General features: G+C 37.4%; 1 protein-coding gene across 6 annotated transcripts; it reads left to right on the forward strand.

Moving 5' to 3' along the window:
- The first annotated feature begins 1064 nt into the window (after window positions 1–1064).
- scml2 (Scm polycomb group protein like 2) lies at window positions 1065–24013 on the forward strand. Of its 6 annotated transcripts, none has more exons than XM_011488745.4 (14): window positions 1065–1191; window positions 4961–5033; window positions 5178–5246; window positions 5645–5715; window positions 6161–6395; window positions 7172–7260; window positions 8551–8794; window positions 17118–17425; window positions 17726–17855; window positions 18532–18738; window positions 19354–19527; window positions 20605–20814; window positions 21926–22077; window positions 22152–24013. In XM_011488745.4, the coding sequence occupies exons 2-14, from the start codon at window positions 5012–5014 to the stop codon at window positions 22272–22274; spliced, it is 2034 nt and encodes a 677-aa protein (XP_011487047.1). In that variant the 5' UTR covers window positions 1065–1191; window positions 4961–5011; the 3' UTR covers window positions 22275–24013. The 6 variants fall into 6 exon arrangements, with proteins under 6 accessions (XP_011487047.1, XP_011487063.1, XP_020568389.1 ...); XM_011488761.4 differs by having other exon boundaries at window positions 17726–17828; XM_020712730.3 differs by having other exon boundaries at window positions 8551–8659.
- The last annotated feature ends 342 nt before the right edge of the window (window positions 24014–24355 follow it).

A 24355-nucleotide genomic window follows, 5' to 3' on the forward strand; every position in this document is an offset into this window, starting at 1 on the left:
TATCATCATTTTGGCTCTTTATCAAAACAGTTGGAACATTTAAGGACAAGATTTGGAGCAGCTTTCGACTTAAGTTTGGGGATTTTCAAAGTAAAAACAAACTCAAACTCTAATTCTATTCACTCTAATTATATTCTTGTCAATTTAATTAAATAAATATTTGAACAATTCAATAAACAATTATGTTCTGAACATCAAATGGGTTTTTATTATGTTTTTGAAGACTTTTCCATTTAAAATCATTTATTTGTGCCGTTTTGAATAAAATACAACATGGCATCTCAAGGAAAACCAGTTTCATGAAGTCCACACCGAGCATTTTAAAAATTACACACAAAATGTGTTAAAATATGTATAATTTTGAAATACATTCTGTCTCCAAATGTACCCAGAATGTGTTCTATGTGTTATATTTATATGTGATATTTTTTACTAACACATCCCTTTTTTTAGGATTAAAGTTTCCTTCTCTAGTACAAAAAAAATGTCAATACACAAATGGCAAAATAAAACAGATGATCTTAAACGAAAAATACATAAATATGTGTTTGTCCTAAAGCGGTTATATGGTATTGAAGTTCTTGTTAATAAAAGATTAAGATATTTGTATTATTATTTACCGTTATATAACTAATACCACACCAGGAAAACGTGTCAAAATAGAACAAATGTTAGGATAAATAAATGCAATGCATTTCTACACTACAATGTTTGCCTCAAAAAAATGAACTCTGTTAGTTTATTTGAAAAGCAGAAACAATGTTTCTTTAATGAGCTTGTAAGTCATCTTTGTTTTTCTTAAATGTTCTCTCAGAGGATTATTTCTTTTAATTTAAGGTCACCAAGTCGTTCTATAGCACCTATAGTCGTTATTAAAGTGAGCTTGGTTGTACCTGCAATAGCTGCCATCACCTTTAGTGCCTTAAAGGTCAAAGCAAAAATTTCGTTTCTACTTGCCTTGTTGTTTGTAATTAAACTAGAACATGTATATTATTATTATTATTATTTTACTTATTTCAATGAGCTTATTAGAAGTTCCCCTCCTCTTCCACTCTGCTTTTCTCCAGCCTCCAGTGGAAAATATGAATTACAGCACTGTTGTGGACATGCGCGGAGGTGCAGCGAATATGGCGGCTCGCATCTGATATAAAGTGAGGGTCCTCTCATCAAAGCAGCGCAGTCAGAGGCTCGGTAAGGGTTCGTGTCTCTTTGGTTCTCTCCTATGCCGCCCGGGAGCGCGTTGGGTGTCGTTTGGTTCCGAGGCTGCGCTGGAAAGGCGCCCGTCTTTCCTGCTCTTTGTCTGCGCACCGACAGACAGACAGCAGCGGCGTGTTTACACTGGATTCTGTGCAGGCGGGCAGCGACCCTGCCGCTCACGGGGGGCTACCCCTTCACCCATGCCTTCGCCTTTTCTGCACAATGATCGCAAAAGGAAATGCGCTTTTGGGTGCAGACTTGCACTATCCCGCCTTTTGATGCGTTGCTGCATTTGCAGCGTTTAGGCTGTGCAGGAAAGTGTCCCGCCCACCAAATGTGCCCATAACCAAAAAATGCGTCACACACTTTTCTCCGCGTCTAAACGCAATCATGTGCCTGTTGGGCTTTTGCGTTCCTGCAGCCAAAACGAAGCCAAACAGGCGCACATTGTCAGATCAGCCAAATCTCTAATTAAGTCCTAATTGTTTATTCTAATGAGGTTAGAAACGGTCACAGATGGAAAATCTTGATGTGATGACATTTAATGGTCAGTTCGGATGTTAAGTTTCCGCCGCGGAGGTGACGCCCTGCGGCGGCTCACGCATCTCTCTCCGGGGTCAGATCATCCATTCTCCCCTCTCCCGCATGTCACCGCAGAGGAGACCAAACGCGCCTGGAGAGCTGTGGCTTTTCCTCATTTGATCTCACTGAAATAAGTTATCTAATCAAAAACTCCTAATATTGCAGTTGTCTGGGTGCTCTGTAGGATTTCATGTTGGATGACTTAGTAAAAAAAAAAAAAAACATAAAATTGTAATTCATTGAATTTACATCGAGCAGAAAAAACTGCTGCTCCTTTCTTTTCATAATCTGACCTTTTAATAGGGCAGGGCTGTCCAAACATTTTTGCAAAGAGGGCCAGATCTGGTGATGTGTAATGGTAATGTTTTTAGGGACGACCATTTGGCTCGATAACATTTGAAGTATTTTAATACCATCACAAGGAAAAAAAACTATGTAACGAACTTTTTATTGCAATTGTAGACTTTCCATTTCTTCATATAGAAAACAAATAATTTAGTTGGATTAGCTTCATCCAGTGTGGGTCCTTGGGCAAGACCCTTCACACTACTGCCCAACAATAGCCACTACGGGGCCCAAGTCTGGGTCCGCTTGTGCCAGTCCCCAGCCAGGATAAAATACAGGACTGTGTAAAAACTGGTGTAAAAACTGCCAAACCACCAAATCAGCAAAAGCTGACTTGCTGTGATGAACCCTCAAGGTGAACAGCGACAATATTCTAACTAAGGCTGCACGATATGAGGAAAGCATGTGATATGCGATATTGGTGATCAATATTGCGATAACGATATAATTTTCGGTACATAAATAAAGAGCAAAACCAAAAGCATCTTTCCAATTTCATTGCAACAGTTTAAAAATTATACTCCAAATGACCCTCGTCAACACAGGAGTCAAACATCTAACATGATAGGGCTCCATCTGATTGGTCAACAACGTGAAGGGGTCCATCCGACTGGTCAATTGCATAAAGGGATTTATTTGATTCGTTAAATGCTTCAAGTTGCCATAGGATTGTTTTAGCCCATTGAAGTTAACCATTTATTGCAATTTTCGCTGTCTTTTGCGATATGCATATTGCACAGCTTGACACTGTGAAAACGATAAATTTGCGGTATATTGTGCAGGCCTAATTCTAACCAAAAACTCTCATTGCACCGCTCATTCCCAGTAAGATTGTCATCAGTAGCACGTCTTGTCTGTTAGTCCCTCTTGATATTGATCTCCTTGAAAACAGTCAAATTCTCTTGGCATATTAGGCAAACACAGTTTTCTTCGTATATTTCATTGAAAAAATTTGCCAATTTCAACTTGGCCTGGAAGAGGTGGCTCTCACTATCAACTTTCTTTTTTTAAATTTACAGTTGACTTTTTAGAAATAAGCTAGAAAGTGTCACAGAGAGATGACAGTTTTTCCACAGGTTTACAACGACTTACAACATAATTCATCCAACAACAATCAAGAAATTGTACACACAGTTTGCAGGCCGCATTTGGCCCTCGGCCCCATCTTTGGTTTGATCTAGGGAGTTTTTGGCAGCTAACAAGTCATTTTCCTGAACTTTTCAAAACAGAAAACCACAACAGAATGAAGAGTTTCAGATAAGCTGTGGTGGTCAAAATGCAACAGAGATCTTCATGTTTTATTTAAATTCGGCCACCTGTTGATAAGAAACCAATCACAAAAAATTGGAGACTTTTGTGTTCTAAACATAGAGATATCTTGTATAGGCTATTATTTCATACTTTCAGGAAGGATTTGGCTTTGTTGAAGCGATCCAGACTGAATCTTTTAGTTTATTAACTTAGGTTGAGATTTCTTTCTTTGACCACCTCAGCTGCCAACAGGCTCTTCAGAAATAAACTCAAATTGAATTGAAAAGGATCCGATGACAGTTAACCCAGTGTTTAGCTCCTGTCTGTGGCTTTTCTACATTGAAGGTAACTATTTAACTTTTGAACATTGTCTCGGTGCAAAACTCAAATTAATATAGTTTGCATAAATAGCTGTAGCATACATTTGTTTTTATCCATTTTCTTTTGTGAATTTTTAAATTACATCATTTAAAATGTTGTAGGTCTGTTATGATTGACGAAAATGCTGATTTTATTTTAATCTACAGCCTAATTATAACCTTTAAGACTGAAGGAGGAATGTATCTTATTAAATTACCATTTTTATTTTAGGAGCAACAACAACTATGCAGTTTATTTTCCTTTTTCTGCTTGAAAATATTAACAGCAAGGAAAATTTTGACTATACTTGCAAAAAAGGAAATTCTTATGTTAAGCATCCTGCTCTTTGCTCACTTATGTCATGTTGTTATGCTTCAAAACAACCTTGTTTCAGTTTTCATCACTGTTTGGGTTTGAAACCTGAAAGCCAATCCGATCCGCAGCTGGATGTTGTAAAAACAAAGTGCTTCCTGGTCGGCGGGGCAGTTTTGTCTGACCCTCCTGAATGAGGCAGACTGAGCATAGCAAACACTAAACCCGTCTGAGGAGGAGCTGCAAATCCTTTCAAGTCAGTCAGTGGACGTCCCACATCCACACATCCTAATGGCTTTTTATGGCAGCTTGGAATCTTTATGGCGTCTTCAGACTCAGTGGGCTTCAGTGCACAGACCCAGGGTCTTCTGAGGCAGCAGCGGCTCTGTAGATGCTAAGGTTTGCTAACCCAAGGAAGGGAAAGGCTGGAAAGCTTTAACTTTACAATTTGGGAGACTTTCTTTTTTTATCTTTGTATTTTTTATGTGTCAGATTATTTTGTGGATTGATTCTGTGTCTTCTCTTCTCATGGGCATAGCAAGAAGGACTGTGACACAATAGGGATCCTTTGGCCAGTTTCTTTTAAAAAAACAAACCACCTGGAACAAAAACAGTTTCAATGTGCAAATTATTTTTACAGAAATATTCAGTAAGATCGTAATACTAACTAAATTAAAAACTGTTTTTGAGTGTATAACAACACTGTATAACATATAACAGAAGAAAATTTTTAATTTTAAATACCGGTAAACTGCATGTTTCTTATGTTAATTTTAGTGAATAACCAATATTTTTAAATGTTTTTTTTTAGGTTTTAAGTTTTACAAAATATTCACACTTTTTCAAAAATATACAAGCAAGTCCTTTTTGTTGAAGATAGTTATTTATTTTCTCAGGCTTGTGTTCTCTTTAGTGTTTTTTAGGTTAGTTCTCGTCAGACTTCATCTGCAGACGGGAGGTCATCATGGGTCGAACACCGCAGAGAGGTGGGCTGGCGTCGCTGTTTTTCTCCTCTGTTGCCCGTCCACTCTTGTCTGAGCATTTTTGATGCCGTTCATCAATTTTAACACAGCTTGATGCAAAAGAATGAAACAGCGCTTTGGCTCAGAATGTCCTGTTTCTGGTTTCAGATCAAAAAGATGAGAAGAAGGAGAAACGCAGCAGCATCACAGCAGGCTCGGCCCTCGACAAATCAAACGGTTGGTTACTCACATCTCTGCCTCGTTGATGCTCACGACTGAGCCTTTTTTTTAACACTCCACTTATTTTTCTGTGGCGCTGTCTGCATTAGCAGTTATTTGTTATTTTTGTAACGCACAGGTTTAAGCCAAAAAGCCAAAACGGGACATGAAAATTACTGAGTTGAAGATAAGTTTGATATATTTGCTTTTTTAAAAAGCCATTTATATTAAAGAAACTTGCTTCTATTGGTCCAAGCTGTGTGGAACAAACATTTGTACATTTTTAAAACAAGAAGTTAATGTTTTTTTTCTAACTAGCAATCTGTTTAACAATTTTCTCCTTTTTAGTCTGACTCTGTTTAATTAAATTAAATTGTATGATATTAACAGCAATTTGCTCCTAATGTTGTTGACAGATCCGTTCAGCTGGGAGGACTATCTGAAGGAAACCTCCTCCACTGCAGCGTCACCGTCCTGCTTTAAACAGGTAAAGGAACATTTCAATGCACTTTCTCCATCATTTTGCTTAATGTTTGATCGTTAATTCAGGGATGTTTCATGTTGGTTGCTGATTTGCAAATATAAGTTCAATTTGAGTAATAGCATATTTTGGATTGGACACATTTTTGGTCTTTTTGACTGAATAAAGAGAAATACTGAAGCTTATTTTTATGTTATAAAGTTTTAACAATAATAAGAAAATTCCTAAATAAGGTCATCAACAAAAATTACCTTTTAATTCAAAAATGTTCTGTTTGTTGTACTGTTTTTGATAAATAAAGGATATGTATTTGTAACTCCTGCCATTGGAATTTGATTTGCAGAGATATATTATCTACAGTTTCACAGATTGATCAATTCTATAAGAACAACACAGTCTGACTTTTGCTTTCACTAAGCCAGAGAACAAATAAAGCGATATTTCTGTGCAGGCCAGAGTCCCCCCCTCCAATGACTTCAAAGCAGGCATGAAGCTGGAGGCACGGGATCCTCGCAACTCCAACTCAGTGTGCATCGCCACGGTGATGGGCATGATGGGCACGCGCTTACGGTTACGTCTGGATGGCAGTGACAACACCAACGACTTTTGGCGGCTGGTTGACTCTTTAGACATCCAACCGATCGGAACCTGCGAGAGGAACGGGGACATGCTGCAGCCACCGCTAGGTGATTGTTTATTAAAGCTGCTTTTCAAACTTAACACATGAAATAAAACATCAAAATGTGACAATGATGACATCATCTAGACATGATGGCATTGAGGCTGCTAATCATAGTCAGCCTTACAACGAATGCTACGTACATACTGAGCATGTGATGTGCGTTCAAGAAGATGCAAAACAGGCAGTCTTAAATGTGCTTTTACATTGCAATGTTCACACTGGACTGTTGTTACCCAATACTAGCACATGGACCTAGAGTTGGAAGAGGCTTGGCACGAAATGGCAAGCGGTGAAAATCTCGTCAATTCCGATATATGAAAGACTTGGTGTCATATAATTTCAAAACACAATTATTAATTTCTCCTCTATGATCAATTTTCAAGCGGTTGATACTTCCTTAAAGGACGCTACCTTTATGTTGCTCCCAAATCCGAGTCCCTGATTGATCAAAGTTCAGCTGGTTTAACTTTTGACGCAAGTTCAATGATCGCGTATTTAGGTCGAAAATAGCCTCAAAAACCTGCGTAGCGACGCATGAAGCCTGAAATGTGCACATACGCATGTTTACATAGACTTTTCATTGGGAGTGAATGCGTGTTTCCAGGCCCGGTGTGAACGTAGCATATCGATCAAATATACGCAATGCTTAGTTAAATGTGTTCACACAAACTAGCTTTTGAAACTGTCTCACATAAAGCATGTCTTTCAGTGTGTGCAAACGCTAGCTATATTTTATCCAGTGGAACATTGTCATTAGTGTTATTTTGGATTTATTCCCAGGTTTCCGGATGAATGCATCCTCATGGCCCATGTTCCTCCTGCGTACACTTAGTGGTGCAGAGATGGCCCCTGCTTCTGCTTTTAAGAAGGTACATTTAACCAAAAACAAAGCAAAACACTTCAAGCAAAGTTGTTTTTTGAATGAGAAAAAACATTTTATAAAGAAAATAAACATAAATGATGTTTAAATGTTGTTAACAAACTGATGTTCATTATTTCTTTTACTAGCTAAGAGAGCTAGGACAGTTATTCTTTTAACGTTTATATTAGTTTTAATTGAAGATTTTCAGTGATGCATAAAAACATAATTGTCAGTTATCGACTGCAAGTCGTCCCACTTAAAGGGTTGAGAGGTCTGTAAAGTACATCATTGATACACGTCAACTATGAGACACAGACTGTAGATAAACACTCTGGGAATAGACATTAGTTGATTTTTGCTCCTCACTTATCTCATGATACTGGATGACCTGTGGTTTTCTAATTTCAAACCTCTGTTCTATAAAATCAGTGATGCCTTTATATTGTCATTAGGTTACAAAACTTTTTGAGTCTGGATTGTAGTTGCTTGGCAAAAGGGATGCTTTTTGTTATTTATTATTTTGACACCAGAATATCACAGTCTACCTAATAATAATGTAAAAAAAATGTAATTTTTATACTCGTGTTAAAAAAAGGACAGTTTGTCAATGAGAAATTTTCACACCGTTTTTTTCTAGTTTAACTTAAGTTTTTATAAACATCCTTTTGAATGCTAAATGATGTTCATATTTTGGAGCTTCCAACCCACCTAGGGATTTAAAAAATAAATTTATAACACAAAAGCACAAACTGTTTTATGTTCTTTGCTTTATACTTCTCGGAATCCCAAAATAAACTAAAGGTAGGAACTCAGAAATCTTATGATTTTCTTCAAAGACAGGATCATAGATGCGAAAAAAAAGACAAAAAATATCTACCTGCTATTGTAATTAATGCCTTCTTTGAGGGAAAGTCCTGACTTTATAGGCCAATAAACTCTACAATCTGCCTCTGCTTTTGAAAAATAATCAATTTATTGCAGAACTAAAGTGCCATTGATGATCAGACACGTTTGTCCTTTACTTTTGACAGAACCCCTGAATGAGGGGGGAGTCTCAGTCACAGCCACACTCAGAAACCAGAAACCCTCAATACATCCTTTAATACTGGCTGTCAATCAAAGAGGCATTGGGTTGAGTTATTGCCCAACTTTGAATTTGTACTTACAATATGCCAGTCACAGGACGCACGCTTGTTTTATTATAGGAGGATTATAGTTGGGTGTGTGCCTACATCCTTGCTACTCCTCATGGATAACACTAATGAAGCATTTCATGACCCTTTGTCTTTCTGTGCAGGAACCACCCAGCCCCGCTAAAAACTACTTTCAGCCAGGCATGAAACTGGAGGCGGTGGACAGAAAGAACCCTTATCTGATTTGTCCTGCCACAGTGGGAGAGGTCAGAGGTCAGGAGATTTTTGTCATGTTTGATGGCTGGCGAGGCGCCTTTGACTACTGGTGTTCCTACGACTCCAGAGACATCTTCCCCGTGGGCTGGTGTGCTCTGACCAAACACAGTTTACAGCCACCTGGAAATTTCTGTGAGTGCTGCTTTGGCTTATGGCTTCTGTTGAAATGATCTGTTGATGGAAATTATCCTAATGGTCCGGTGCATTTGCAGGCAAATTCAATTATATTATTGTACTGTAATAATGGCTCCTGATTCCACACTATCTAAAATCCTCAATGAGGAAAATATGCCACAAGAAAAGGGTACTTGAGCAAAAATTAGGCAACAACTCAGATTGTAAATGGAATGACTAGTTTAACCTATGACTCATTTTAGCGTCTAACAGTCATTAGTGCTCCTAGCTGAGGCAGAGGTGTGTGTAAATGTTCACAAAGATAAAAGGCAAGTTTGTTAGGCAGCAAATGACAGATTTTACTAGGGGAGGCTTAAGTAGCTCATAGTGCTCATCTTTTTAGTCAAGCTGAGAGCTGAAGATATACAGTTGTGTCTGGAATCATGGAGGGTTAGTGTCTGTTCTGACCACTAGAGGGGAGTAGAGCTAAATTCTAAACACTCAGTAAAGATTCGCAGATGATTTTTTTATGAATGAGTCAGTCTGTATGGATATTGTGAGCTGCACTTATGTTTAGCCATGAGGAATAATGAGCGACTGGACAGTTATATTCTCTATTAAGTTACTTATTTTGCGGCTTTCAAACCATAAAACATGTTTTATTTTATTTTTTCCTAAAAGAAGTAACAACAAAGACATGTGACTGAGATGCAATATTTTTGCTGTATAATGACTATATAAAAGAAAACTGTTTACTTTGCTCTTTACTTTACCTCTAAAAATGGAAAAAATCAGTTTAAAGCGAAATTTTTAATGATGATAATTATTCATACCTTTCATTATTATGAAGTGATATACAGACTCCAAAGATTGTTTCCATAATTCCATTGAAAAAATTAAACTTTTTACAATATAGATTCAGGGCCCACTATTTAATTGATATTACGTTTGATTTTTTGTTTTTTTGCCTGTTTATTGTAACTATATTGGGGGTTCAACCTAATAAAATCGACAAAGAGAGGATTTCAAAAAATTGATTTAATTTTTTAAATAGAATTATGTTATGAAGACACTTTTCTATGCTATTAGAGTTTTTGGGAAAAGGTCTAAAGAAAGGTGAAATAGCACATTATTATGATTTAATTAGATATTTCTATACATTTGTAGTTTTGTTTACTATATTTCTACAAACAATTAATATATAAGATGCAGCAACAAAGTATGCACATTTGTAAAATGTAGCAATAAAATGGATTCCATTCTTCTCTGAAATATTTTGAGAACAAAAAGTAAAAGTACTGATAAAAAAATCATCAAGTCTTCATTTAAAAATCTGATGAAAAAAAAACAAACTGTGAACGTGTCCAGGGTGTGTACTCTGCCTTTGCCCAACATTAGCTGGGATAGGCTCCAGCAACCCAGTGACCTTTGTAAGAGCCGTTTTTAAAAATATTTTCTGTTTTTTCTGTTTACAGATTAAGCAGATTCGGAATACTGATGATTTTCAAACATCAGTAATGAAGTATCAACAGTTACAGTCATCTCAAAAACTATTTTTCTTACCTATCCACAAATTTTTAACTGAATATGATCTCTTTTATACTATATAGTCCTTAAAATGTTTATTTAATTATGTGAAATTATAGCGATTACAGAATACATTTCAAAAAGTTTTTAGATCTTCATTTTATTATTTAAAGGTCACAAACCTGCAATTGTAACTGAAAACCGTAGTGTGAGGACTTTTCTTTAAAATAAACCTACACATTTACCAATTACAGCCCCATTTCTTCAGCACTTCTTGTAAAACTGGTGCTTAAGTTGTTGTGTTACCTTTCAAACAGAACCATGATGAGGTTAGACAGGTGTAGTTCAGATCAACCATTTCTATCTTTTCTCTTAACAACTCTTAAATAGATTCCTCCACCCATCCGGTTGCTGATGAATCCGTGTCAGCAGCTGGGAATTCTAGGATGTGTGAACAAACGTGCATTAGAAATGTTTGCTAATACTTTTCATACCTAAAGACAAATGTGAGAGGCCTTTAAAAGTTATCCATTCCTCTTGAAACCTCTGTCTGAAGTTTACACAAAGTTTCATAAAGAAGAATATTTGCCTTCTTTCGCACCGCTTGAAAAAAACCTGAAAGAGGAGCCGTTACTACAGAGCTATTAAACACAAGTTAATGTTTTGGTAAAATTCTGTTATATTTATTATTTTAAATATATATGACTCTAAAATCAACATCTTCCCTTTGTAGAGTGTATTTAGGCTTTCATGCATTGTACATTTTCCAAACTTATTCTTATACATTTGTTTTATTGTTTAATTCGTATTAATACTCGACCAATTCAAAATCTTAAAAATTGCAAATTTACTTTGGGAAATGATGCTTGAATCGTCTTTTGTCACCTGTGTTCAGACTGTTTTCTTCATTTAATGAATAAGCAAATCTATTTACATGTGCATGGTTGCCAAAGTCCCCTCAGCTGGATAAATGGTTTTTATTTCAGAGATAATTATTCTTTTCTTTTACTGGCATTAGACATTAAAGATAACTTGAGCTTTTTCCAGGAGAATCATGTAAGAGACTGTAAAAATGAACAACTGCACAGATCATCCTCAAACTTAGGTGCTCGACAAATACTTTTTTGTTTTGCATGTTAGCTACTACAACCTGTTTTTGAAAAACATGATGACAAAATTATTTTCCAGCGTCACAAAAGGAGGAATCAGAAGAAAGAAAAAAATAGTCATTCTTTTCAGTATTTTGAATGGGTGTTTAAAATGTTTATGATAGTAAAAATGGAAACAAACAATATTTGAAAAAATTCTCTGGCCCGATTATTCTGAAAAGTAGTTGGCAGTTTCAAATAATGAACTTTAAAAGCTTAGCTTTACTTCACTAAAATGCTTGGATTACATTTATATTTTGTAAACAAATAAAAAAAGAGGGATGCAGAAAATCAGGTAACAGGATGAATGAATAAAGAAATAAAGAAATAAAGAAAATCACGTTTAAAGAGTGACTCAGTTGAAAATCAAGTTTTTGGTCTTTTCAACATGTTCTTATGGAATTTTTCTAACGATGGAGAACTTATATTAAGAAATTTGTTCTAAATTTTTTTTAGAGTTATTCCTTTATTCAAATTGTTGCAAATCAGGAGCAGATGAAAAAATGGCAGTTGGAAAAAGCTAATACTTGTGACATAGGAGCTACCACACAATTCACAAGCTCCCTGCTCCGCTCCATTCTGATGCATCCACTTGCAGACAAATAGATCCATGTACATCTTTGTTTTCCTCGTCTGAGCTGGCATCTATTAAAAAATTGTACAACTGGTTAGCTTTAATATTGCTCACCATTTTTGTTGCACCACTAATGTTAAGTTGTGGTAGTGAGGGGCTGTAAGTTAGCGGGATGGAGTGTAAACAGATGGAAGGGGGCAAGCTTACTCTGCGCCAACAATTCCGCCCACAACTCAGTGGTGAATTTTTGATGAACTACTGCCGCTCTGCAGAAACGTTGTCCCAGAAAACAAAAAAACAATAAATAAAATCACAAGTATTTATTTTATTTTAACTAAAACAGCATAATGATAATTAAAAAAACACTTTTAAAATACACTGTAGATCAAAAGATGATTTGAGTTGAATGATTTATTGTAAATGCAATAATCAGTTAAATTACTATATTGATGATTTAAAATTAATGTATATGACAAATTTCTGCTAAAGAGGTAATCTATTCCTGAATGTGCAACTGGGACCTCAGTCAATATTGACATACTTTTAGAGTGGCTTATTCACGATCCTCCACTGACTCCTCTGCTCTTCACAGTCAGAGTGATATTTGAGTACTCCCCAGTCCTGATGCTGGACCGGACCATCTTTCAGCGCAGAGTGCCTGAAAAGAGTCTAGAGTTTCACCAAAGAGGGGAACTCCTACTGGGTCATTACAGTGTTTGCGAATGTCTGCATTGTGTACACAAACTCCTGGAGTTTGCCCTCATTCAACCCTCTCAATCAGGACTCTCCAAATCCACTTTAACCTTTTACCCCCCACCCATCTCCCATCCCCCCTTCGTCTCTTGGTGTCCCGCCATTAACCTTTCTTTACCCCAGCCTGTTTTCTCTCCCCCCCCTACAGGCTTGCTTAGCAGCAGGTGACTGATGCATACTGTCGATATGGCCTACAGATAGCATTAATAAAGGCCTCAGAACTCCCCCCCCCCCCCCCCCCCCACACACACACACACCCACCCTACTCATGCAGCTACGCTACTTTCCCTCTCTTGCTGATTTGGCCCTTCCCCTACCCCCTATTCAAATCAAACACCCCGCTCCCCGTCTCCCCTCCTCCTCCCGTGAACTCATTGGGAGGGAAGCTGTGCAGCAGCGTCAGCCAGCAGCACAGGCAGCCTCAGCGTGGTGGGCTTTGTTGTGGGCTTCTGCTTGGAAAAAACAAGGAGGGAGTCCTGCAGCTGATAGAGGCGCAAAAAACAGACAATGAGGTGCAGATGAGAAGGATAGAGCTGAAATGAAAATAAGAGAGGGAAATCAGCAGAGTCTGTGACAGGAAGGCTTGCTAAAAGAGTGAACCAGGAAGCTGTGACTTTTATTGTTTTGGACGTTACTGCTGCTGCAGCTCTTTTCAGCACTCCCACAACTTCTGCCATCAAGTTCTGCTTTTTGGCTTATTTCCTGGTGAGTGGTGCATTTTTTTGTTTGCATATATGAAATTGTAACCATTTATTGACTTTTATTTGTAGAAAAACTAGAACATATTTGGTGATTTGAGATTACTGACATTTATGTTGCAGTAATATGAATCCTTGGGACAGAATTTAAAAAAACTGTAACAAAAATTTTAGGGCAATGAGAAGTTCTAATTAATTCTTTTAAAACTTCACAGATTCTTTAGCATTTATTTGAATTACTTTTTTAAAGAAATCCAGTTGTTTTTTTCATGAACTATAAAAAAAGGAAAACTAAAAGTTGTTATAGTGCCACCTTTGTTATTCATCTGCTGCTGTTTGTCCTAATTAGCATGAAGAGAGGTGTTTTATTTGCTTTTATTTGTTAAAATTTTTTGTAAAAGACTGAAATACCTCTGTCTGTGGAGAAAAGGCTTAAATTCAGCAGATTTACAGCACTGTTCTAAATGCAGTTGTAAGTTTTTGCTTGTCTTTTTAGAGAATGTTACAAAAATGCAAAAAGAAATTACCTGAATACATAAAAGCACCTATCTGTGAACTGGTTCCTATAAAATCACATTTGAAGGAAACTTAAATACATTATAAAACAGCCATGAGCTTTTTATTTTGGAGAAAGTGAAAATGTATTTCTATACTGTGGCTCAAAGCTATTTAAGGGACTTTCCTCTCCTTTTTTACACACCCGAAGCTCCAGTTTGTCATAAATTAATTTTAAACAGCAGCGCGTGTGTGAGTGGGTGTGTATGTGTTTCATCATGGGGGTATATGTTTGTGAGGGTATAATTAGATGAGGGGTAAATCCATCCCCTCTTTCCACGTTTTCATGTGCTGCTCCCATGTGTGTCCAAACTAAAACACTGCCTTATTTTTTAAGGCTCACTCAGGTTGAGTTTTATCATGACGATAATGTCTCTATATAGAGATGGATTGCTAAAACATATACTGGTAATTACTTTTATATTTGCTCATTTTTAGGTATGATCAAAATCTCTTTACAGTTTTCTTTATTACAACTTTATGAGACTTTTTGCCGTTCAACCATAAAAACGGTCAAAATGTTAACTGGGAATTGGACTAATAATCTGTAAAGCAACCTATAGAACTCATAATGGCAAAGATTAAGCCTGAAATAGGTTTGGCACCCAGCTGTCAATCGAAGAAAATCTGGTGAAATTTAAAGTACAATTATGTAAAAATATCAGATTTAAAAAGAAAGGCTGAAATGGGAAGACACCTGAAATAGATGAAATTTCAAAGGCTAAAAATACAGCTGCATTGTTACAAGACATGTCTATTTGAGTTTCTTTTTAAATTTATGCTCATTCTCAGTCACTAAGTCTACAGGCCAAAACTGGATCCAAATGAATAGTAAATGATATTTAAACTCTGGCTGTTTTTTAAGCTTCGGTGTCGCTCAGTTTATGCATCATATTGATCCAAAGCTGAAGCAAGCTGACAGATGATGCATGATGCCATCATCCTCCAGGGTGGATGAGAGGGAATTTTAGGAGATTCTCATGAAAGGTGTAATTCCACAGAAGGGCTTGATCTGGTTTGTGTGATGTGATAAACCAATCTCAGGCAGAGCTCGGCATCAGTCACTCGTTTGGAAATGGCATGTTTTGCTTTGATGCCTGTCACATTTTCTGAATGGATTATAAGGAAAGATCAAAGAGCGCGTCCCACTACCTAAGTTTCTCCCTGGTGAATAAAAGCCCCCCCCTGGAAGTGTCTGGCACCCTGCAAACGTTTCCATCTGCTGTGGGATGGCGGAGGGGTTTTGGCGGGTTGTATATAAGCATAGCTGTCTGCACACAGGTTGGCACTTCTATCGTTCTGTAAGCTTGCTTTGTGCAGCTGCCACTGGTGAGCAAGTAAGCCCCTTTGCCCTGAAACAAGAGCCTGCTCAGTTCTACACCCACCTTCACTCATTTTCCAATTAAGCTGCTTTCATGGTGACCGGGTCGGCCCCTTAGAGAATACTGTAAAGCTTCCATAGTTGTTCCATATCCCTTCAGTAAGGACACTGATAAAAGCTGTGCCCCCCCCCTGAGAGCATGGCCATGCGCTTTCAGACATTGCCTCACCAAACTAGACTTTGTCATTGAAATATAAGATACTTATCACTTTTTGCTGCTCTTTCACCCCCTCCATGATAATTACATGATGGTATCTCAAATGGAGTGTCTTTCTCTTAATTTAGAACAGGAAGCTGAGCCATCACTTTACATGGGCTTACCTAAATTTAGCAAAAGCAAAAAAGAAAAAAAAATAGTTTCGGTTCCAGTATTATTTATTGGGTTCAGTAATTGTGGTTAAAACTTTGCAAACACATATTCATCTTATCTTTAATTTGAAATTCAGTTAGTCATCTTGTTTCCCCAAATGCTCAAACCTCTGTTGGGATACTATTAGGTGATTCAATATTTGTAGCAACGTCAAGTTGAAGTGTTGAAATACTGGTGGGTTGCTGCAGACTCATTTTGCATTAACTAAGTGAGAGGATGTTGCTGCTTTGTGGGTTGTGTTTTGTTTAAAAGATAGAACAATCGTACATGAGAAATTGGGGGTTTCCTGTCCTTGTGCTTTGCAGGTCACATGCTATGTGTTCATCTGTGAGGGGTCAAATCAAAAATTCAGAATTGCAAATAAAAAAAAAGAGAAAAAACATAAATTTTGCATGCAAAGGCATTAAAATTTGATGCATTCTAAATGTGTGTTTTTTCCAGAAAACCATCAGCTAATCCTAATAGGAAGAAAGCATAACCTGGAAGTCACTGAAAGGATTATACTTTTAAAATTAGGATTATTATTTTTTTTTTTATTAATCTAAGAAAATCTGATGCAGCTCAGGGAAAACCTGCACTTGTTCCAACTTTTTTGATACATTGGTATAAAATCTTTTTGAACTGAAATTTTGCTTGGACTGTTAACATGATTGCGTAGCAGATAATAGGTCGACCAATATCTCTGGGATTCATTTCAACATTTACATTTGTAGTCTCCCAAACTGAATGGATAGAAATCAACTTTGTTGAGCTTCCTGCTTATTCTCTTTTGCCTGTAAACATTATCCGGTTTTGTCATCGTTGCTTTTATCTGAAGCCCCTGTAAATGTATTTGTTGACTGTTGCATTTACAGTTGCTGTCAGGTTTACAAAGACGCTTAAGAAATGTGCTGTCTTGTAAATGAAAACACAAAAGTTCACGTTAGTTCCTGTTTTGTAGTATTTGTAGAAGAAAACTGTACAGTGTGAGATTAGCAGGCAAGCTTCTGTGGACTTGTGGTTTTAATCCAATTTTAGGTTGGGATTGGGATTTATTTAAAAAGATTTATTTAAAAAATTCAAACTCCTCTGCAGGGTCTGCTCTTATTACTTGATGCTTAGTGAGATAAAGACATGGTGTATTTTAATATTCTGCTCAGAACTTTACTGCTTAGTTGAATAATTGAAGTGCTACTTGTGACTGAGAACAAATTCAACTCCTTGCAACAAAAACTTGCAAATAAAAACAGTTCACAGCTTGAGTAGTGTAAAAAACCCTTTCCAGCCATTTGACAACTTTTAAAAAATAACAAAAATGACATAATGTCTTCTCTTTTATTTCATCTACCATTCCAGTTACCCTCCCAGGCGCTCTCCTTTCCCCAGTTTCTACCACCTCGGCAACACGTCGCTCCTCTTACAGCTCCTCCTCCTCCATGCAGACCTCATACCGACTGCCCCATCCCTTGCCGCCCCTACCGGTCCGCAAGGGTGTGCGAGGTCGCCGTCCTAAGTCCCAGACCATAGCTTTGTTAAAGGCAGCAGCTGAGGCTGCAGCAGCAGCCGCAGTAAATGGAGCATCGCAGAGCCAAGTGAAGACCAGCTCTGAGACTCAGCTGGCCCCCAGACCACACAAGAAGAGAGGACCTAAGCCTAAGGGCAAGGTGAGACACATCATCTATTATGCAGAGTCTTAGTGACCCTGTCATTTTATGTTGGATTTGTTATAGCAGAAATGATTTTGATGAAGAGGAGACACGGTCAAAGATGAGTTGTTGCAGGATAAATGTGCAGGACTAATAAAACAAAATTCTATATCAAATAAACTGAACACAGCAAGTTTCAATTGTAATATGATGAATGGGTCTTAATGTAAAGTTAAAACTTTCCATCACAAATCCTTAGCATCTTTTTGTGGTAGCAGAGATTTAATGAGATGGGTTTTCATTTGTTCTCTACTCCAGAAAAAGCCCTTGGTGGAACAATCCCTGGGGGCATCGCCAGAAACGACTCCACCTCCAGAAACGAGACTGAGTGCCAGCCACGTCTCAGTGGAAAACAGCCTAAGTAACAGCTCGAATGTAGTTTGTACAGGTGAAGAACAAATAATAACAATGGCGATATTAATGCAGTAAAAGTAAATACACAAAAATCAGAATTTAGAGGCACATTGAGGCCATCATTATGTTTTAATCTTCAGCTGAGAAAAAGTTTAGCTTTTGCACATTAGTTCATGGTTTAATCTTTAATTGTGACATTTTCACTGTTAGACTATTTTATAAAGTTTTAAATCATTGTACTCTAAAATTTGCTTTAAATTTAAATAGAATTTTTTTTCCTAAATCTTTGCTAGCAATATTTAGAAAATTAACTAATTATTTACAGTATTTAAATTACTAAATTAATCTAAAAAAGAAATCCAGGGACTATATGCCATTTTTCAAATTCAATAACCCAGAGGTTTATGCAGTGGGACAATAAAAAAAAACAAAAAAACAAAAACAAAGATTGATTATTTAATCTTTACAAGACACATGTAAACATTATCCTTAGGCTGAACACAATATCTGTTAACATCATTGTTTTGGTTATCAAAATTGTAAAACTATTTATAAAAATGTAGAATTTAGTAGAAGATCATTTAACTATAAGAGATGTCTTTGATTCCTTAAATAACTTTGGATTTATACAGTGCAAACTGGAATTAAGTACCAACTGTAAAAAGATAAAATATATATTTTTTAAGTCTTCTTTTTTTGTGTTTCCTTAGTGTGTGTCTATGTTAACAAGCACGGTGACAATGGGCCACATCTCGACCGAAAACTAGTGCAGCAGCTGCCGGATCACTTTGGTCCTGCTCCGGTGAATGCAGTGCTTCAGCAGGCGGTCCAGGCCTGCGTGGACTGCACGTTCAAACCCTCTGTGCTGCTGCTCTTTCTACAGAGTCAGTCTCACACAGGAGGAGAGGTCATCAGAGGTAAAGGCACCTTTGGGTGCATGTTTTGTTTACCAAAAGGGAAACTAATGGTGCTGGTTTGCAGGAAATATTTATTAAAAAAAATTTCTGTGCTTTTTAAGAGAAATACTTTTTTAATATTTATTATTAATTATTTACAAAATATGCTTTTAAATAATTTGCTGCATGTACAGAAGATGTAATCCTCCAGGTTTAGTTTTGGGTCATTTATGAGCGTTGCTTATAGCTAAACAATGAGGGGGGTGAAGAATAACACATCTAGCACTCCAGCAGCTGATGTAACACTTGAGTGGGTAATGAGAAGTGACATGTGTGTCTAACCTGGTTTTGGATTCTGGCACTGCGTCCCCCTTGGGGGAACGGATTGGAAAGGGACTGAGACTGAGGGGAGAGGGGTTTTAATTTGTGGATCTATGCAGGCTTGGCTTGGGTGGCAGGGTGGGGGTGGGGTGGGGTGATTGAGATGGTTTCATAAAGGGAGTGCTCTAACCCTGAACCATCTGCTGTTTGGTTTATCCACCTTGCTAATACATGTGTGTGTCTGCATGTGTTTGTGTAACGGATGGGTATTTTTTATGCACATGCTAAGAGAAACCTGTTTTGCTCCGCCCACAGTTCGATCGGAACATGGCATCCGTTATGTGAAGCTACCCTCTGTCTCCAGTGCATCTTCGGTCCTACGGTTTTTAGAGAACATGTGCCAACATCTGGACAGTGACAGTCTGTTCAGCTCTCAACCATTTAGCCCCTACAGCAGCAACACACGCTTTTACAGCAGAACCAAATCAGGTAAAAAAAATGTACGCATACAGTAACTGATGTGCAGTAAAACCCAACACTACCCATCATTCATATCTAGTTGAAAGGAGGTAGTTTGATTCATATCCTTTAATAAAGCTAACTGAAAAACGCTATTGTAACTGTAACTCTCTACAAAAGTAATCAAAAAGACAATGGGCGCTATTTTAGATTTCATGTTTCTGTTTGTGCCAAATCAAACTCTTTAGTTTACATTTGAAAATTTATAGCATTTTAAATGATCACGCTACACTAAATCTCTATTGCTGCATTGTAAAAATCCATTTTATATATGAAACTGTGTGATAATTGTGAGGTGGTGATGAACTTAAATCGTTTTGCGCGGATTGATTGATCTAAAATCTTTGGCTATGTCCGAGTTCCCCCCCTACTCCCTAACTATTAAAAAACTATCTAGTTCAGGTCCATCTAGTGCCCTGGATTTTAAAACCCATTTAAACACCATGCTCTTTTTAAACAGCAAATATGACATCAAAGAGTAAAAACTTAATAAATGTGAAAATTTTACAAAGGTATTTTTATGAATTCACTGTGTTCTGATGATAAAAAATTGGATGGTGTTTTAAAAATTGAAAAACATGAAAAATTGTTCAAACACAATGCATTGTGGTTTACATTCGCCAATCTAGTGAGGATTGATGCTCACTAGTTTTTTTTTTTTTTTTTACAGACTTCAGGGAGATTGGTGGGGCACTCGATTTAGGATTTGTAGATTTGGACAGTTTTTTTGTTTTTTTTTACAGACTTCAGGGAGATTTGTAGGGCACTCGATTTAGGATTTGTAGATTTGGACAGCACTACAAAATGGCAAACACACTACATGGTACACTACTTAGTAGTGAGGAGTCAAGGAACTGGGATATGACCTCTAAACATTCATAGAACACATATTACGCTGTACCTCCATCACTGCAGTTTTTTCAGCAACCTGTAGACTCATCTGATGAAAGTCTCAATTTATGTGTTGCTTTTCTTTCTTTTTTGTTTTAGTTGACCTTTTTTTGTGTCATTTGTATTGTGTTTGTTTCTTCCTTTCTGATATATCAGAACCATCCTCTGTCACTGAGAATGGCCTTTCTAAAGACAACTCTTCAAAGGATGTGACTCCCAGCGCCCGCTCCCATCACAACACACTGGACTACAGAGCTGCAAAAAGGGAACGGGCGTATTACCCCGGGCAAACGCAGCCCCCACTTCGGCGAGTCAGCTCCAACCCCACTGAGATCAGCCCAGTTAGTACATACAGAAGAGTTGAGGGTAAGGTTAAAGACAAACCAGTACACCTTAAAACTTTGATGTAATTTTAGTAACTACTTTCCAATGCAAACCAATATTCTTTCATGCAGTCTGACTGTTGGAATTTGGAAATTAAACATTTTGACTATAGTTTGTGAGGACAGCCTATGGTCGTCCTACAGGCATTTACATACCACCTGCTCACCCCGTGTGTGTGGAATTTGCGCAAGCTCAGTAAGGAACTAGTACTCGCACTTTACTTATGAGTAGTGTGTGCCACAGGGGCACCGTACGATACGTCGCCTGTACGTCATAAGTGTTCAACTTCCATTAGCCTAATGAATACTTCATGATACACTTAACACAAGCATGACAATTGTACATTCCATTTTCAATGACGTCTACTAAGGTGGTTGTACGAGCTTTATGAAAACTATTAGACATACTTGTGCTTCCCTTAAGATGCGGCCGGTTCTTTTTCTGACCCTCCATGTGCTCAGACAAGCCAAAAACCCTCAGATCCCTACCGGGGGTTGTCATGTTAAATGTTTCTTTTTGAATATTTTGGCATATAAAACCATTGTATGTAACAAGAACACACACTGTTGCAAACAGGAGTACCCATTGCATTTTCTAATGGTTTCATGCTACAGCTTTTCTGCCAGAAATGTTGCTATGTTCTTGGCTTCACCTGCAGAATTCAACAAAAAAAAAATATTAGTAGAATAATGCCAACAGGGTAGTAAAAGGTTGCAAATTTTCAATTCCGTAGCTCATAAAGAAGTTTTTTGCATAATTGAGACGTATTATAAGAGGGAGCTGGTTTAGCTTGTGCTGGTTTGCAACACCTTCCGTCCGTGAAACCAGGGTTCAAATCCGGGCTGCTCCCTGTTCCCTTCTCTACCTCTGTGCCAGTCCCAAGCCCAGTTACTTTGAGAGGGTTGCGTCAGGAAGGGCATCCAGCATAAAACATTGCCAAGATAACCATGCGAATCATCCACAATGAAAGTGGCTGATTTGCTGTGGCAACCCCTGATGGGACAAGCCGAAAGTCAAAGAAGAAGACATATTATAAAAAATGTATTAAACAGGTTTAACTTTTTCATTCTCTTGCCTTCATATTCAACTGCAGCCAGCTCAACAACGGGTCCAGACCACATGAAACAGGACAAAGTAGGTTTGGGCAACAACGCTACTTCATGGACAGTTGATGATGTTATCCGGTTCGTTCAGGAAGCTGATCCTCAGACTCTTGGCCCGCACATCGACCTGTTCAGAAAACATGTGAGCTTTGTTTTTTTCCCCTTTACATCTACTCCACTGTGTATCACTAACTTGTCATGTTAACTCTCCTGCAGGAGATCGACGGCAAGGCCTTGATGCTGCTGCGCAGTGATGTCATTATGAAGTACATGGGCCTAAAGCTAGGCCCGGCGCTTAAACTGTGCCATCACATCGAAAAACTAAAGCAGGCCAAATAACTGCAGCGCTCTTTTCTTGCTGCCTAGCAAACACAACACCCATCATTCTGCAGGGATGTGAAGCAGCAGAAAACCACTCTGGCCAATGATCTCATGTCTCTGGTACTCTGGACTGTGAAATAATGAGGGGGGGCACTGTCCGTTTTGGGAGCAGTAAATGCTGAATTTTGGTAGATCGGAAAGCTGGATGGAACAATAGAAATCACATAAACCTACACAGTACAATTTCATAGTTCAAGCAACATATCAGAAATTAATTTATTATAAGGATTTCCTTTCTATCCTATATTGAAAAGGCTACAAACTGCCATAAACAGTTTCCTTTTTATAATGCATGGACCAGATACAAAGACAGGTGAGAGTATATGACGTTACCACGTCCACAACTACAGCTATTATTAGGTACCCAATCCTGCGTATACATTTTTCAAATGTTTTTGTCGTTTTGTTGTTTACAGCCTTTTGTAAATTTTACACCTACACATGCCTAAAGAAAAAGAAAAAACACTTTCAGTTTTCCCTTTACTGTTTTCAAAAACTGTTTGTTTGCCTGGTCTGCATTTCAGGACGGACGCACAGCACTAAAGATTGGGAACATTAGTTCAGGTATCGGCAGTGAAGGCCACACTGTGTCATTTTATTAATGCAATAAAAAGATTTTTTTAATGACCGCTTCAATTTCAGGTAGTTTGGTTTTTGCATTCTGATGAGCATGTGGTTACGAACAGGGCAATGAGCGACAGGACTGTGTGAATTGAAGATGTTGGAAGGTTTCATATAAGTAAGTTTTGGAAATGTTTGCTGAAATCAATCATTAGACATATTTCTTATTTCAGAAATATTGTCTTTGGAGAGTAGCTATTTGATTTTATTGGTGTGTTTTAATTGTGAGTCAGCGCTGGAGCTCGATAAACCAGACAAAATGCTTCCGATATTTTTTTTATTGTTAGTTATGGCGGTTTGCATTGCAGATAATCCTTGTTTGTTGGTTTGTGTGCCTGACCAATGCTTAGTTCATGATTGTATTTTTTTTGACAGACACACTATCTAACCTGCCCACACACTGACTGGATACTTTCAAATGTTCATTTAAAAGCAACATTCATGACAGTCACATTTAAGTGCTGTACAAAAATGGCTCCTTTCTGATTTAGAACACAAAGCTGACACGTTTTTGTATAAAATAAAGCTAACGCATTGTTTTTATATTAATTTTGTACTATTATAAAGTGTCTAGACCTGTAATGGAGCGTGTCACAGTTTTTTCTTGAAGTCATTTCAGTCAAGTTATCCTACCTGAAGGAGGCTGCTGTTCTGTCTAAGGAGCGAATCACGTGTCACAGTGTCGATCTGTTTTATTGACAGAAATAACTATTTTCTGAACATTTCAGAATCATTATTAAACAAACTCTTGTCTACTGTAGCTGCATTTCACATTGTTGCTTTCCTGTAGTGGTAACAAGTTGTTACTTGAATCTCGTTTTGCTTTAATATGAAACTCAGGTTTTAGAGAGGCTTTATTGTTTTTTTCTTTTTCTTTTAAGAACATCTTTGCATTTTGTGTTTATTACTACAACATAGGGGACTGCACGATAACTATGTACATTTTGGATGCCTTGTTATCGATGGCTATGTAGCATTTCATGTGTATCTATACAACTTTTTACTGTATGTTGGGTAAATTTGTTTGTTAAATATGTTTGCTATGCATTCACACAAATAAACCTTTGTTTTCAGGATTTTAGTTTCATTTTTATTGAAGAAATATTAACTCATCATATTCAGGGTTTAGAATTAATTAGTGATTAGGATTAGGATTAATATAATTATTAGGGATTAGTGATTAATATAATGATTTTCATAAACTTACATATTTTCAGTTACTGGCTTGGTATTTGGTTGTGAACCTTAATGAAAGTTTTTTTTCCCAAGGATGCATAGATTATCGTTTAGGGGAGACATTTCAGAAAGTTGTAGTTGTAAGGAAGTATGTGAACCCTGTTTCTGCTGACATCTCACTTTACAGCCACTAAATGTTTTCTTGTGACCTTTGTGATGGAGACCACTGACCTCTTCAGAAG

This window comes from Oryzias latipes, chromosome 3, assembly GCF_053564925.1.
Source record: "Oryzias latipes strain Hd-rR chromosome 3, Olatipes_Hd-rR_3.1".
Lineage (NCBI taxonomy): Eukaryota > Metazoa > Chordata > Actinopteri > Beloniformes > Adrianichthyidae > Oryzias > Oryzias latipes.